Below are 17,525 nucleotides of genomic sequence, written 5' to 3' on the forward strand. Positions count from 1 at the left end.
TTATGCACCTTGGAACTGTAGCACTGTCCGTAAGTACTGTACTTAGTGCATGCTCTCTGTTAAATTGGCTACTACATTTTTCTTGAAGCGCTACTGTATGTGGCAGTAATGGATGTATTTGAGAATTACCTGATTTTGTTTGTTTTTGTATCAAGGATTGAACCCTGTGGTACTCTGTCACTGAGCCACATCCCCAGCTCCTTTATTTTTAATTTTGAGAAAGCTGCAAATTTGCAATTTTGCAAAGTTGCCCAGGCTGGTCTCAAATTTGTGATCCTCCTGCCTCAGCCTCCTGCGCTCCTGGGATTACAAGAATGTGCCTGGTTTACCTGATCTATTTTTAAAGTATCTCCTTGCTATCCACATATAAATATTCTTATAAAATTGCCACGATTATAGGGTTTTTTTTTAACATGTTCTTCCCTCATTTTCCACATCTTTACAATATTTTGGATAATCATGTTTGCATGCCTGCATATTTTTATTTTGATGTCTCATAGTTACTTGACAGAATTCTCCACTGTTTGGGCACTTGGCATTTTGCAAGTTTTGAACTGGTTTGCAACAGGGCAATGAGTTTCACTGAGCGACACCACCTTGGAAGTTCTAAATTATAGAATCTCCCTAGGATGATTAGGTGGCTGTTAAAAATGAACATTTTAAATGAAGTCACCCATGACACAGGAAAAGGCGTCTTGGTATTGGATCTCGTTTTTGTTTAGCGAGGCACCGTGCACAAACGTGTGTGGCTGAGCACGCAGAGGGGGACTGTCCGCTGGCCCGCTCACCTGCGAGGGCTTGAGCACCAAGGTGTTGCCGGCGGCCAGGCAGGCGGCGCTCTTCCAGGCCAGCATCATGAGCGGGTAGTTCCAGGGGATGATGATGGCGCAGACCCTGCAGCGGGGAGATGCGACATCCTCAGCTGCCTCAGACTAACTCGCGGGAGAGTCACTCAGAGGCGCCCTGAGTCTTACCCCAGCGGCTCCTTCTTGGTGAAGGACAGGTTGCGACTTGGACGGGCCTGGTTGATGGGGATCGTGGAGCCCTGAAGAACAGAACAAGTGGACGCGTCCTTTACCAAGGTCAAGTAGTGAATTTCATCTCAAAGAATCCATCTTCTGCCCTCCTCTCTCATTTTTCTGAGGTGATGTGAAAAGCCATCGTCAAACACATAAGAAATACATCCCCACCCACCCAAGAGGGTCGGCTCTTCATTTCTCCAAAGAACTAGGAGACACAAGAGAATAAAGGATTCTGATTAAGTCACCCTCCATTTCCAACTTCAAAGCATAGCAGAGAATGTTAACTGCCCACCCAATATCCACTCTCCTCTCTCTTCTTCCTAGAGGGACCCCCAGTTAACAATGGGGACAGCACTATGCCCAGAAAAAAATACTGTGTCTCCTGGTCAGTGGAAAATATAAGCCCAAAGCTTTAATATAGACTGACTCAGTTACAACAAATACTCTTTTACCCTACCCTTTACTCCCACTTCCTCTTTCTTCCTACTTTAGAATGTTGCTGAAATGGCTGGAACTGCAGTGGTTATCCTGAGACCATGAGACAACCTTGAGGGTAGAAGACACATGGCAGTAAGGACGGCCTGGCAGAGATGGAAGGAGCCTGCATCTCACGTACTAGTTCTACCTGCCTGCCTGCCTGCCTGCCTGCCTTTGGACTTCTCAAAAATGAGAGAAAAATAACCTTCTTTTTGGGGTTTTCTGTTATACACAGCCAAACTTAATCCGAAGGAGTTCACAACCTCAGTCTTTAACCAGAGCTATTCACTTGCTTTGTCAGGTAAGATCATTGCTCACATGGATGCCAGGGCACCATCTCTTACCTGAGCCCCTTGCAGCCAGGTCTACTTCGGAATTCAGAATTTTTTGGCCTCTAGAAACAACAGAGTGCACATATCCTATCTACTACCCATCGTAAGATCTACAAAACCCTCCATAATCAAACACGTTCATATTTACTCAGTGAAGCATAGGAATCTTGACTCAAAGTGATACAAGTAAAGATTATAAATAGACTGATCCTCATTCAGGTCAGTGTCTGGCAGCCCTTGGGTCTGAACCAGTCCAATCAATTTTCAGGTTCCAGAGCTATTTGGATTTCACGTTTGAGGAGAAGAGGTGGCCTGAAGCACTGAATGTCTGCAGGTGCACGGCCCTTAGGTGTTAAACTTCCCATGCTTCAGCTTATCTTGTCCTGCAGAAGCACTTATTTCCTATCCTTATAACTTGCAATGGATGTATCACTGCAGCCGTCTTACAGACGAGGAAAGTAAGGTGCTGGGAGGTAAAATAACTTTTTAAAATTATTATTAAAGAACTGGGATTGAACTCAGGGATGCTCTACCAGTGAGCCACATCCCCAGCCCCTTTTATTTTTTATTTTGAGACAGGGTCTTGCTGAGTTGCCCAAGCTGGCCTCGACCTTGGGGTCCTCCTGCCTCAGCCTCCAGAGAGCTGGGATACAGGTGTGCACACTGTACCTGGTGCTAACATAGCTTTTACACTTGGCAAATGGCAGAGTTGAGACTGGACCCGAGCCTCTCTGACTCTATGCTAATGTTGGTGGCGGCGATGCTCACAGATAATGTGTTTCTCAGTCTCCTTAGAGACAGAGATGGCCCATGGGTGACATAAGCACAAGGCACGGGGGGTCGGGGGGTGGGAATGCTTTCTAAAGCCCCTTTCCCTTCCTCCTCCCCCTTCCTCCCTGCTGCTAGGATGCCGCTGCAGGAGAAGCTCCTGCGGAGGTTCGAGGTTCGGTGAGTCCCTGCCGAGGGTGGTCGCGGGCTTCTCTCGGCGGTGGCCCCCCTTTTTCCTTTGTGTCTGTCCCCAGTGCTGAGGCCAAGTGTAGTTGACACCACCAAGCATGCCCTATTTCTTACCATAGAATAAAAGGAAAATTAAATTATTCATTATACCCTTGTTTTTACCCAAATCTTCTTGCGCTCAGTCGGCCTCCACCACCTACGTTCGCCTTTGGCCTCTGTAGACGTCTGCGTTGGCAACCCCTGCCTGACCCCAGGGTTCTCTCTAGACAGCTAGATGACAACTCGATGCATTATGGCAAAGCCCAAGGAAGAGTGGGGGCTGCAGATTCGGAAAAGCCTGCGGTGGAACCTGGCCCTGCAGTCCACTCGCTGTGGGTCACAGGAAGGCACTCATCCCTCCAGCCCGTTTCCTTGTCCACAGTAAGGGGACAACAGCTGTCCATTGACCTCACAGCTGTTATAACCACTGCTGTGGTCTGACTGTGCCCCCCATAATTCCTGTATTAGCAACTTAATCCCAAAAGCAAGTGTTGTGAGGTGGGGTCTCATGTGAGGTGCGTATATCACCAGAGCTCCGTCCTCATTCACGGATTAATGCTGCTGTAAAAAGGGCTGATGGGAGGGGAGTCTCTCTCTTCTGCTCTTCGGCCATGTGAGGACACTGTTCCGCCTCTCCAGAGGATGCAGCTACCAGGTGCCATCTTGGAACCAGCGACCAGACCTGCTGGGAACCTGAACTCAGACTTCCCAGTTCCTAGAACTATGACAGAATAAATCTCTGTGCTTTATAAATGGCTCACTCCCAGGTAAGCTGGTATAGCAGCACAAAACTGACTAAGACAGCCATGCCACATAGGTGAGAAAACCTATGGAAAAAACAGGTCTGACCCAGTACCTGGTGGTAACTCATGGATGTTAGTCCCTCTTCCTTCCAGAACAAAGACCGTTCACGCTACCTGAATTTTGTCACACCAGCCGGCAAAGTATCTGAACGTTTGCACAGACATTCCAATGTGAGTCTTCAGAGCCAAGGTGTAGACAGCCCCAGAGTCAAGGGCTTCGATAGTTGCTAGCTCTTCTTGGTTTTCTTCCAGTAGGTCTGCAAGTCTGCATGGCCAGTGAAAAACAGTCAATCGATGATTATTGATTGCATCCTTATTATAAATATGATATCCTAAGACTGAGATTTCTTTTTCCTCCCATAGCTTTATTGAAGTAAAATCAAAGTACAATAAAATGTACATATTTGAAGTATGCGATTTGATCAGCTTTGACATGTATGTAACTGATACAATCAATATAAAAGACATTTCTATTACTTTTTTTTAAAATTTGAAATCATGCAGACTATGTTTCCTGCATTTTTTATTACATTAGAAATCAATCGCCTTAAGATATGTAGAACCCCACCCCACATGTCAACTACTTCAAAATTAAATGGCACACTTACAGATATCTCAGAGATCAAGGAAGAGAGCACCAGAAAAGTAAATAGAGAAGAAATAATACAGCTAAAAGTTGATAAAAACCAAACAAGTGTATCCAAGACAAAAGCAAGATCACAAAAATTAATATCGATGGAAAGGGAGCTATCAAAATACCCCAGAAGATGCTAAAAACTTATTAAGGTAATATTACAATCCTAGGACTGAGATTTCTGAGATGAACCAAATGGACCAGGTCTCTGCCCTTAGGGGATCAGGGCCCAGTAGGGAAGGCAGATCTTAGAGGATCTCATTCGTGATTTGTGCAAGAGTGACAAAGGAGACACAGGGGCTAGTGCGCACAACTGGCCTGAGTGACCGAGCACTGCAGCCGGGGAAGGAGCTCGAGGACAGGAGACGGGGGGATGGGGAGGCAGACCTCAGAGCGAGCCCACGCGCCCGGAGAACCCCCCACCTGCCCAGCGCCGGCTGCTACAGAGATGTTTTCTAAACTAACTGGAGAGACATGGAGGGACTACAATCACCACAACAGAGTCCAAGGCCATCTGCTGTGTTCGCCTCCCCTGCGTGTTTCCTCTCCTTCCTGGAGTGGTTCTCCGAGCTGCTCCTTTGGGGCCACCCTAGAGTCAGGCCTGAGTGCTCCCTCCCTAACGTTTCTCCCATGACTGGCTCCTAAGAGATCACTTGATTAAGATCAAATATTTAGCTTTAGGTGAGCGGAAAACACAGTTGATGATAGCCTGATTCCTGCCGGCCTGCTCACTTACTCATCTATAATGTTCTCTCCGGGCCCTGGTATCCCTCGGTGCTCCTAATCCCTACATATCAAAGAGATTGAAATTGCATCCTTGGAGACAACGGGGTGCTGGGTATCTCCATCTGCTGCTCTCTGTCCATTCTCCACCCTGCTCCATGACCTTGGAGGGTGACCTTTATCGACTCCATCACCTGGCTCCTGGAGACACCTGTGGAGGCTGGCACGTTGGAGGAGAATGTGGTTGGGGATTACATTTTCAGCTCCCTCTCTTGACTGGCTGTGGTTCAGCAGCTGCTCTGTCCCCCCACCTAAGACCACTGCAGTGTGGCCTCCCGAAGAGACAGATCTTGCCAGAGTCTAGAAACAGCTCCTTCCTCTGTCCCTTCTGACCTTGGAGGAGTAGCAGCTTCCCCTGCTTCCACCTCTGCCTGGGTGCGCCATTACCCTCTGTGGGAGTCCCTTGACCTTGCCCACATCTTTGTAAAAAGTCCTTCATTCAACTTCTTTTCCCACCAGGACCCAGGCTGATGCAAGCAATGACGCAAGCAATGACGCAAGCAATGACTCAAACTTCAGGAGCTTCCAGATTCAGGACTGATAGGATTTGAGTAACAGAAGACAGTATATAGCAGGTGCCTACCAGAACGTTTTGCAGAAATTCACAAATTTTTGGCAATGCTAACCAATATCCAAAGGTGACAGACTCACTTTTCTAAAAAACACACCTGTACATCAACCTTCCTCTTTCTCTGGCATTCATTCTTCCCCATTCGCCGTTTTCAAAGGCATCTTTTGCCGCGGCCACTGCTTTGTCAACATCCACCAAAGAGGCATAGGATACTTTGCATATTGTCTGTTTCAAGGAAAGCAAAAACAAGGTATTTTATATAGATATATAGATATAGATATAGATAGATAGATACAGATATTTGTATATATGGATTCTTGGAATTGACATTCTGTTACTAAGAAAAAGCAGAGTATCACTTATAAAATTCAAATTGATGGAAAATGAATACCTCTACAAATATGGTAAAGAAAAAAGGATCATTTGGACGTGAGAACTGTGAGCCTGAAACGCGGCACTTCTCGTGTCACACCTCATTATGGAAGAACACATTTAGAAATACTATATATTTCTCCTCGTGCCTTAGGGAAGCTGGATTTCTTACCACAAGTTTTCAAAGTCTGAAAAAATTTTTCCCATATATAGCTTTATGCAGAGAGGTGCCTCTGACATGCCCTTTGTCTAAATTCATAACAAATATCCGCCCTATTAAAAAGGGTTCTCTGGTTCACAGCAGCCGCTATCAGAGTTGACTCATTGAAAGAAACGCAGAAGTGTATTGCCTGTGGTGCCTGGAGGCAATGTGGCAGATGAAGGGATGTCTCAGACTGCCTTTCTGCAGCTCTGTGGGAGCTGAACCGGTGGCTGCCTGTCCCTGCACACACCACATGATTACTCACCGACCCATCTGTTGGGTTGATGGTGTCGTAAGTCTTTCCATCGTCTGCATCGGTGAACTGTCCATTTATGAAACACTGATATGGCATTTTTACTGTCATTTCATTGACCTCCTTTGCAACCTAAGAGAATCATATTAATAGATCCGGTGAGTTTTTGTGCTTACCATTTGATATTGAATGTCAGTAAAGAAGATAATTCACTAATGCTGCGGGAGAAGTGATCAGTGGGATTCCAGTTTCTATTGTCTACTCTCGATAAAAGACAAGAATAGGTAAGATCTGGGCCTCAAGATGCTCGGTGTGGCCTCTGAGTCAGGAAGAGCTTAACCAGTCTCCTAAGGAGGGAAGAACTCGGGAGTGGTCCCGCCTGCAGCAACAGCGCCATCTAGTGGAACATCCGTGACGCGCAGCCACTGCTTTCCCAGGTCATTGCTCGCGCCTTGTGTTAAGGTTTTCCCTCTGCGTGGTGCATTATAAATTCTGTTTTCTAAATTCCTCCCTGTACTCCCTAAACTCTACTCCCTGCCACTGGCTGGCAAGTGAATTGGGGTTACTCAGTGAACTTGTATGAAGCTCAGTTTTTTCAAAATAAAATGGGCATAATGATAGCCGAGTCATCTGGCTAAACTGTCTTTCAAAAATGGAAAAGAATTACAATGTTTCCAAATGAAGAAAAACAGAAAATTCATTGCTGTCCCAAGGTGTCCTCCAGGTGGAAATGAAAAAACTCTGGGCAGTAACTGGGATCCACATGAAGAAACAAAGATCATCAGTAAATGCAGCTACATGAGTAAATACAGAAGTCGGCTTACATATATTTTTGTTTTTACTCTTCTTGCTGATTTGAAAGACTACTGTAGGAAGCGATAATTATAAAACTGTGTTGGTGATCTTACAACGCCTAAAGATGGAATTTGTATGCAAATGTCATTGCAGATTAGGCAGGGGGACTAGCCATACTGTGGCTGAGTTTTCCTGCACTATTGGTATTACACTGGTGTGAATCTGAATGGGATTGCTTTTAGCAAAAACTCTAATTGTAATCCTCAGGACAACCACTAAGGAAATAACTAAAAGACACAGTGAAAGAGACAATAGGGATTAAAATGGCATGGAAGGCAAAATCTGCTTAACACAAAAGGCGGCAGTAAAGGACGAATAAAGGAATAAAAGACGGTACCAGAAGTGGCAACAAACAAACAGATATATCAGACTTTGTCAAAATGGAAACCTGCTGTGTGTGCTGTCAAGAAAGTAAAAAAAGAAAATCCACAGAACAAGAAAAAATATTTGCAAATCCATATCTGATGAAGATCTAGGATCAAAAATACACAGAGCACTCTCACAACTTAACAATAAAATATAATCCAATCTAAAAAATGCACAAAGGATTTAAATAAATATTTATCCAAGAAAATACACAAATGCCCAGTAACTACACAAAAAGATGCTCAGGATCATTAGTCACAGGAAAGGCAAATCCAAATGCAATGAGATCCTCACCACTCTGCCCCCCCACTATGACAGCTACAAGAGAAGACAGTAACAGCAAATGTGAGGATATGGAGAGTTGGAATTCTCGTCCTTTGCTGGTGAGATCACGAAGTGGTGTAGTTGCTTAGGAAGACAGTTGAGCAGTTTCTCAAATAGTTAAACATAGGATAACCATATGACTCATTGATTCTACTCTTAGGTATATAACCAGAAGATTTGAAAACATGAACACAACAACTTATACATGAATTATTTTGTAGCAGTATTATTCATCATAACAAAAAAGGGAAGGGACCCAAATGTACTTCAACTGGTGAATGGATAAACAAATTGTAGTCTATTCATGCAGTGGAATATTATTTGGTCAGAAAGAGGACAGAAGTAATGATGTGGATGGACTCTGAATACATTATGCTCAGTGACAGAAGCCAGACACAAAGGCCACAAATGTCCTGATTCTATTTATATAAAATGCTTTAAACAGGCAAATCCAGAGACAGTAAATTAGTGGTTTCCTGGGCTGGAGGAAGGAGGTGAGGGGAATGGAGTAGACTACTGCTAATGGGTATGGTCTTTCTTTCGGGGGTGATGAAAATACTCCAAAATTAGATGGTGATGAGAATTGAACAAGTCTGATGAGAATGCTCTAGAGAACACTGAAATGTATATTTCAAAATGATGAAATGTTATGGTATCTGCATATCTCAAGCCATTTTTAAAGGTTATAAATATAAAGCAAATGGATAAAAAGCCCAGTAGTATTTTTTTTTTTTTTGTACCAGGGATTGAACTCAGGGGCACTCAACCACAGAACCACATCTCCAGCCCTATTTTATATTTTATTTAGAGACAGCGTCTCACTGAGTTGCTTAGTGCCTCACTGTTGCTGAGGCTGGCTTTGAACTCACGATCCTCCTGCTTCAGCCTCCCAAGCCTCTGAAATCACAGGCATGGGCCACTGCACCTGGCTCCGGCATTCTTTTATAGCAGATGCATCTAAATGAGGTAGAGTGGAAACATGGAGGGGAAGCTTACATAATCCACCACAAGCTCCTCCTCGTGGTCTTCTCCTCGTAACTTCCTCACAACCTTCTGGATGAAGTCTTCGAACCTGGTGGCCATGTAGACGTCTTCGTTCTGTAGCTGAAGGCCACCGCATTTCTGTCTGATTTCCTCAACCAGCCTGAAGGTTAAGAACCAGCTCATGTTACTCACATTTTCAAAAGAGTTTTGGGGAAATGTGTCCCTCACATCTGTCAAGTTGATTTTTTTTTTCTTTATTTTTATTTTATTATTATTATTTTGGGTATTGGAGATTGAACCCAGGGGTGATTCACCACTGAGCTACATCCCCAGCCCTTTTCATATTTTATTTTTTGAGACAGGGTCCTGCTAAGTTGCTTAGGGGCTCACTAAGTGGCTGAGCTGGCCTTGAACTTGCACTCCTCCTGTCTCAGCCTCCTGAGAATTCTTTACCACACCTGGCCTGTCAATTGTTTTGAAGTGACACTTCTGTCACATGCCTACTCCTGTCCCAGGAGATCTTTTGTGATAATAAGCACAGAGGTTGCTAAGACTAGGGGCAAGAAAATTAAAAATTTGTCTTAAAGGACAGTGACATTTTTTTTTTAACTTTACCCATGACTGAAAATAAATGAAGGCAGAAATATTTTACTCACTTAAAGTCCGTTAACTTCCCTTTCAAATGAATTCAAAGATTCAGTAAGAAAAAAAAGGCAGTTCTCCAACTATAAAGATCATGAGAAATGAAAATCAATATTATAGGATATTTTATCTAGTTTATGCACAAGAGCAAAACAGTCATTTATTCGTATTACATGTTTAACATAGGGACTAGCTTAGAACCACATGGTAGGTCAATATAATTTTGTTGAAGCCCCTCTTCGATCCTTTGATTTCCGGCTAATTTGTTGAATCACAGCTGTTCCCTAACAGCTCTTGGATGGTAATGGTGTACTGGTTAAGTGTAGAAAGCCAGCAGAGTTCTTGTTCAATTATTGATTCTCTAAGAAATGAGGTGCCTGGGCTTTCAATGTAATGATATCAGATGGCATTATCAAGATGATAATATCAGATCATTATGGTAAGTCAGGCACTCAAACAGGAAATGAATAATTCCTACAGGCATCTAGATAGCAAAAAAAATTAGTATTAAGAATACACTATTCTCGATTGGCCTCCCCTCTGCTGCGATGACGGTCTGGGAGGCGGGCCCGAGTCGGCCAGGCTGGGCCGGCCGGGCGGGGCTGGGCTGCTGGTGGGAGGTGGAAGCTGAAGGCAACTCAAATTTTCTTATTACCAGGCTTGACTTTGGACTCCACGAAAGAAACTATGTCTCCAGCAGCCCCTAAAACTCAGGAGTCCATTCAATTATCAAACAAACTCATGCTTGAAAAACAGCAGGAAGAAGCAGAATGGGAAAGTATAAATGTGCTGTTGATGAATCATGGCTTACAATCTTTGTGCTTGGTCAAAAGACCAGATATTAAAGATCTCATCCTTTTTGACAAACAGTCATCACAAAGGATGAGACAGAATTTAAAAACATTGATGGAAGAAACAGTTCGTCAACAGAACATGATACAGGAGCTTATAGAAAACAACCAGAAACTTAAAAATGAACTTCAGCTAGAACAAAACCGAGCAGCCCATCAGGAACAGCGAGCTAATGAGTTGGAACAAATTATGGAGAGTGTGAAAGCCAAAATTGGTGAATTGGAGGATGAATCCCTAAATAGGGTTTGCCAGCAACAAACTAAAATAAAAGATCTTCAAAAGGAGCAGAAAACTTTACAGATCAGATGCCAACATTACAAGAAAAAACGAATGGAACAACAAGAGATTATTGCTTCTCTGCAAAAGGATATCTGTAGATTAACAAAGGAGGAATAACAAAGGATACATAACATTTCATCATCACTCAAAACAGAGTGTTTGCCTATCTCTGCAAAAGAGTTCCTCATACCGTCCTGGATAGACAGTTGCTTTGCCTAATTGACTACTATGAATCTAAAATAAGAAAAATCTATACACAAAGGCACTATAAAGAAGATGAAAGTCAATCAAGTGAAGAAAATGATTATCAAAATACGGGTGCATCACCGACTTATAAATGTCTTCTAGTGTCATTACAGAATCAACTCCAGGATGCAAAATCTAAGATTGATGCACTTACAAGTGAAAAGCTGAACCTCCAAAAAGATTTGGAAAGCAGGCCCACACAAGAGGAATTAAAACTTCAAAAACAGCAAAAAGCCCTTAACTGGAAAAAAAGCCCTTAAGAAAAGCATCAAATTACAGGAGGTTATCAGTCCTAAAAACTCTGAGGACACAGAGAAAAAAGATGAACCCATCAAAGAAAACCATCAACAGGCCCTAATTGACCAGAGATACTTTCAGGATTTGTATAAGCCCTTGAAAACACTATCTACAGAATTGATACCTTGGCATAATTTAAAGAAACAGGATGAAAATGAAAGTATTAAAGTTGAAGATCTGTTGTTTATGGTGGATACAATGTTGGAAGAAGTGGAAAATAAGGAAAAGGACAGCAATATGCCAAACTTGCAAACTTTGCAAGCTATCGTTGCTCACTTCCAAAAATTATTTGATGTGCCTTCTTTAAATGGAGTTTATCCCCGAATGAATGAAGTTTATAGTAGGCTTGGAGAAATGAACAACGCTATGAGAAACCTCCAGGAACTCTTAGAATTAGCATTATCAACAAATTGGAAGAACGTGAGGCATTTTTCCCAGCATTTCAGGCATTTACTAATGATCTACTTGAAATCCTAGAAATTGATGACTTGGATGCCATTGTACCTGCAGTAAAGAAATTAAAAGTACTTTCTTACTGAAAACAAATCAAATCATTTTTACTGTGTAAATTGCATTCTTAACATTCTAAGTATTTTGTAGAATTGATCTTATTTTGTCATAAGGGTTATAAAATGTATTTGCTCTCAAAAAAAGGAATACTTTATTGAAATCTTTATTAAGCTAGTTAGAAGTTTCTAGAAATTTATAAATCATTGCTGAGAAATCTATAATTTGAGGAACCAAAACTCTTGACTTTTGATAATGCTTTATGCTCTTGAAATGATTATTTTTGGTTGCAGGAATCAACGTTCTATGAATGAAGGGACTTGGTCTAGTTTGCACCTTTATCCCCAACTGTCCTGATATGTAGTAAGTATTCAGTCAGTTTTGTTAAATTAATAAGGGGATAAACTAATAAATAGAATATTCAAGAATAAATGCTTTGGAGCTGGGCACAGTGGTGCACACCTATAATCCCCGCAACTGGGAGGCTGAGGCAGGAGGATCACAAGTTCAAAGCCAGCCTCAGCAATTTAGAGAAACCCTGTCATACACACACTCACACACACACACACACACAAAAGTGGGGACACTGGGGATATGGCTCAGCGGTTAAGCGTCCTGAGTTCAGTATCCGGTACCAGAGCTGGGGGATGGGACGGTAGAATAACGCTTTGTAGATACGAAGGACCATATCATGAGGAGGATAGCTCTTTACCTTGTTTAGTTAGTGAATGACCACAGTGTGCCTGGGATCAAAACACCCTTAGCTTCTGTTCTCTGCTCCCACCATCAACGGACGGCCCGGCCCTGGTTAGTTACCAGCCGTCTCATTATCCCGGTTACTCAGGGAAAAAAGCCTCTGCTAAGACCACGAGGATCCTGGCACTTGCATTACCACAGCGAGGCTGTGACTCCAGCCCTTTCAGCTCACTGTAAACCTGTAGAGACACTCTGACTCATGGCAGCCCGATAACCCTCATTCTAGATCTTTCTACTTGGGTAATTTGGGGGATGTGAGAAAATAATTTGGGGGCAAGTGTAATCAATGTCGGGTGTCCTTCTGGATCAGGCTGCACAGAAAAAACCCCGCTTAGCGTTCTCACCCAGAGCTCAACTGCAATGTCATGCTAGAGGAAAATCAGCTGAGGAGTGCAGAGATGACTTTTAGAAGTAACAATTAGAAGGATTGGTTGTCTAGGCACAAAGGAGGGATGAAAACAACTCTGGGGGCAGGGGCTGGGGCTCAGTGGTAGCGTGCTTGCCTAGCATGCATGAGGCACTGGGTTCGATCCTCAGCACCACATGAAAATAAAGATATGGTGTCCACCTAAAACTAAAAAATAAATATTAAAAAAAAGAAAACAACTCTGGTTAGCCACAAAGAGAAGTAAAGATATAGATATATGTGTCTGTCCTGGAAACCACGACAAGAAAATGAAGAGATATGCAATTGACAGATCTGAAAAGGGTGATGGCATCCAGAACTAAGGACTGGGACTCGATTTTCAAAGTCAAAGTCAGAATCCCTCGTGGAGGCCTGTGCGTTAGCAGGGGTGGTTCTACCTCACAACGTCCATTGATCTTGCTCCAGATTTAAAGAAGTCCGTGGAGTTTTCAATAACAGGGATGTTGCTTAAAATTCCAGCCCAGATGACCTGCACAGAAAGGGAAACCTTTGCCAGTGGGACACATGTAGAACCACGTAGCAGAGACAGGCCAGCTCTCATAGCCTGTCTCCTCTTCATCTTGCATTACAGCTTGACGACATTTCCCAGCATCCCCTCAGTGAGATGCAGCCATGGAGTGTGAGTGGAAGTGACCCACACGCCCTGGTCTTGGCCATGGAAAACCTGCTCCATGCAGGACTGTGCTTTATCACCCTTCTGGCTGCAGGGAATAGAAATGACCTTGAAAACAACCCTGGGGGCTGGGGCTCCACTCCCGGCCTTTGCCCCAGCTTCACCCCTGCCCTCCAAGCCAACCTAAAACTGCCTTGAAAATTTGCATACACTACGTTCAAGCATATTCATTTTGGAGTCGATTTCCTATTGCAACTTATATCAAAATAGGAAATAAACTTTCAACCCCACAACTTGGAGGACAATGATACCAGTTATGAATATGCTACATCCTTTCCAAGGTAAGAGTAATCGGAAGGACATCACGTGCTCACCTTGATGGTCTCTGCCACCTTCATCTCTTCAGCCGTAAGTTCTACCACTGATGTCTCACCCCTTGAAAAGTACTGGGAGGCAGGAATCATTTTTCCATCTTCAAACTGCAAGCTTTTCACCATCAGCTAAAATAGCAGCAAAGCAAGCATAAAAATTGAGGATTGAGATGGTCCAAAAGTGAGCGTGGTGGAATCTAATTTATTATACGGTCATAAAGACCAGCCTGTTTGGAAAATACAAAAATGTAGATGAAAAAAATACTCTCCACACGTGCAAAAGAATTGATAAGGCACTTTAATGGTTGCATCAGGAAGGATAAACTCAAGTCTAGAGCAGATACATCTCAAAGTGGATAGGAAGACCAGGAAAAATGGACATTTAACTGTAGGTATTGGACTGAATCTACTATAGCAACAAGGGACACTGCCACTAACTACAAGTCTGCTGCTATCCTCGTGTGAACCCTCGCTCTGTTTCTTGCACAGTGTATATGAGCTGAAATATCTTATTTAATCTCAGAAATCCTAATGGAGGCAGATGCCTTTATTATGATGCAGAAATGGAGACTCATTTTATGGATGTAGAAATGGAGGCTCATTTTATGGATGCAGAAATGGAGGCTCAATATGGTTGATTCATTTGCCCAGTGCCACCCAGATAGTAAGTAACAGAGCTGATATTGGGACCTGGAACTAGCTAGATGCTAAAGTCTACCATCTTTTTAAAAAAATTTTTTTTAGTTGTAGTTGGACACAATATCTTTATTTTATTTTTATGTGTGCTGAGGATCCAACCCAGGGCCTCGCATGTGCTATGCAAGCACTCTACCACTGAGCCACAATCCCAGCCCTGAAGTCTACCATCTTAACAAATGATCTGTCCCCAGTAACTGGGACACATCTTTACACTACAAATTCCCTTTCACACTGTTCATTGGGAAGGCCCAAGAGCACACTGAGGCCCAGAGCCACACTTCTGAGCACGGCAGGGTGGGTGGTGCCTGGCTAGTAAGCGATGGCAGTGCACATCAGGAGAGGGCCACATGCATCTTGATGGATCTTCCCAGAGTGGGTAGTGGGAGGCAAACAGGTGATTCCCCTCTGCTTTCTAGAAAAAGAACATGAGTTGTGGAGGGGAGACCCATCTCACCCAAGACCGGAGAGTGGTAGAACAGGAGTTCAAACCCCTGACTCTTAGGGTCCAGGGTGGTCTCCTGTATCACCCAACAGACCGCAAGTTCTGGGGCAGGTTCATCCTGAAGAGCCTGTCTTCAAGGGGGCACAGAGAGGAAGCTCCTCACCGGAGGAGAATGGTTCAGATATCCTGAGCTTCCCACACCCAGTGCAAAGCCAGACGACCTTGTAAAAGCTATTCCCTTTACAGCTGGGGTTAGAGAAGGAATTGATATTTCACAGGTGACCATGCTGAACACTCACAGCTTTTCCATCGTTACCAAAAAGAACAAGTCCATTTTTGGTAACAAGGCCAGGCTTCTTGGCACCTTTAATTTCCAGCGGTTCTCCGGGAGGCACAGAGCTACTCAGTAATGATGAGCCATAGAAAGTGACCATCTAAGAAAGAGATCAAAAGCAGACTGTAAAATCAGGAAGTAAAAGGCGTTCATAAGGGGTGTGTGCAAGCATTGCTCTTTGCAGAAATGCTGGAGTTTGAATTATCTATAATAAAAGTGAGACATAATTACATTATACATTTTGTATCTGTAATAATATGTGAGAGACTGTATCAGGCATCAGTATAAATGGGCACCAAGCAAGAAAACATTCTGCATAAACTAGGTGTGGGGGCACAGGCCTATAATTCCAGAGACATGGGAGGCTGAGGCAGGAAGATTGCAAGTTCGAGGCCAGCCTCAGCAACTTAGCCAGGGCCTGTCTCAAAATAAAATAAAAAGGGCTGGGGGATATAGCCCAGTGGTAGAGCACCTCTGGATTCTATTCCAGGGTAACTAACACACACACACACACACACACACACACACACACCACAGTTGAACAGTTTAAAACTTGCCCCACATCCAGGTGACACAGTAAGCATTCACCATGTATTGAAATTGATACAAAGATGAGCCTCTGTAGCCTGAAGGTAGGGGTTGCAGATGGAAGTGCTGGGGGAGGGTGTCAGGGAGGGGACAGACAGACTCCCACAATGCAGGGCAGGAAGTGATGGGAAGTACAGGGTGCTTTGGGGTCAGTTCATGGAAATAAGGCCGGATCCAGGCTGCAGCCAAGATCAACTGACACTAACTGATTGGTTAATATGAGTCTGTGACTATTGGCTGGCATTTCTTGAGCTAAAATAACATTGACTGACTACTCTGTACCAGGGACTGAGAGCTTACATGAACTAACATGTATTGACTCATGTAATCTTCACAAAACCTCATAACCTGCAGGGAGGCAGTTTTATTAATCCCATTGTACAGATCTTCCTGTTACAGGAGGTGGACTCCTTGGCCTCTGGGACCTCACCTCTTTGTCTTGCTCTCTCCCTGGTTAACTCATCTCCAAGTTCTAGCAAAGCTACCAGCTTTTCAAGGAAGCGCTTCCCAACACACCGGAGTCTGAGTCTCAGCTACAGCATTTATCTGACAGCAGCATCAGTGTTTATTCACTTCTCTGCTTTCTCCACAAAACCGCAGCCTCCCGAGGAGCAGAGTGTGCCTATAATAAAGGCCAACTACACGCTGAATAAAGAGGAGAAGAGAAAGCACAGATCGGCTCATGCCCAAGGGAAGAACCAGGGGAAGCCTGGACTTCTTTGTAGTACCTCTGATGAAGGTCATGAGGGACAATAGAGTCCAGAACATACCTGTCCATTTATCTCTGACCAGGCTCCAGGGACTTTATCATGACCTCGAATCCAGTTATGTAAAACTTCAGCAGACTGATCCCAAGAAATCTGAGAAAGCACAAACACAGCCTGAGTCTCACAGGCAACGGAAACATTTCTCCCCATCGCTGGTAGGATTGGGATGGGCTGGCTCCAAGGTCTACCTTTTTGCCAGGAAATAGTACCCTGGGAACTTCCAAAGGGAGAGGGCCAGGAACTTTGAGATGGATTCTCAAGCTGATCTAAATACCTCAGCATTTTCCTTTTTTTGGATGCCTTCATATGTTGCCCCCTCCTTTGGCTGAGGAACTCGCGGAGCTTTTCCGTCTGCTATGAGTTGGACAGCTTCTACCTAAAGCCAGAAACATCAGCTGTGTTACCGTCCAGTGATCCACAACAGCGTGGTCTGTTTAACTGAAGTCTGTGCAGAACAGAATCACTACATATGTATCTGTTCAGAGAGTCAGGCTGTGATGATAACTGCTATTTCTTCAGATTCATCTATTGTGCCAAGCACATCAAATGGGCATGATTGCATGTAAAATATCCCTTGCAAACATCACGCAAATTCCACAAAATGGATATTGTTATTCCTGTTTTATGGGCGAGGAAATTGTGGTTCAAGGCAGAGCTGAATAGCTTAACAGCACAGAGTTGGCTTCTAGGTGTCAGAAGTGGGATTTGCATTCAGGTGTGTCCATTGCCAA

The 17,525-nt window shown here is 43.7% G+C and overlaps 1 protein-coding gene and 1 pseudogene across 1 annotated transcript in view; one reads left to right on the top strand and one right to left on the bottom strand.

The window, feature by feature from the left end:
• Positions 1 to 17,525, bottom strand: part of Aldh1l2 (aldehyde dehydrogenase 1 family member L2) — a 53,515-nt gene that overhangs the window by 17,491 nt on the left and 18,499 nt on the right. Inside the window, exons 5-15 of the mRNA XM_077109274.1 lie at positions 17,069 to 17,170; positions 16,798 to 16,887; positions 15,405 to 15,539; positions 13,968 to 14,093; positions 13,358 to 13,449; positions 8,987 to 9,134; positions 6,458 to 6,577; positions 5,716 to 5,843; positions 3,745 to 3,895; positions 975 to 1,045; positions 789 to 894 (exon numbers count right to left, since the gene is read on the bottom strand). Of these exons, the coding sequence (XP_076965389.1) occupies positions 789 to 894; positions 975 to 1,045; positions 3,745 to 3,895; positions 5,716 to 5,843; positions 6,458 to 6,577; positions 8,987 to 9,134; positions 13,358 to 13,449; positions 13,968 to 14,093; positions 15,405 to 15,539; positions 16,798 to 16,887; positions 17,069 to 17,170 (1,269 nt within the window). The remainder of the gene's footprint in view (positions 1 to 788; positions 895 to 974; positions 1,046 to 3,744; positions 3,896 to 5,715; positions 5,844 to 6,457; positions 6,578 to 8,986; positions 9,135 to 13,357; positions 13,450 to 13,967; positions 14,094 to 15,404; positions 15,540 to 16,797; positions 16,888 to 17,068; positions 17,171 to 17,525) is intronic.
• Positions 10,259 to 11,927, top strand: LOC143397188 (centrosomal protein of 70 kDa pseudogene; annotated as a pseudogene).

This window comes from Callospermophilus lateralis, chromosome 4 (genome assembly GCF_048772815.1).
Source record: "Callospermophilus lateralis isolate mCalLat2 chromosome 4, mCalLat2.hap1, whole genome shotgun sequence".
In the NCBI taxonomy this organism is placed as follows: domain Eukaryota; kingdom Metazoa; phylum Chordata; class Mammalia; order Rodentia; family Sciuridae; genus Callospermophilus; species Callospermophilus lateralis.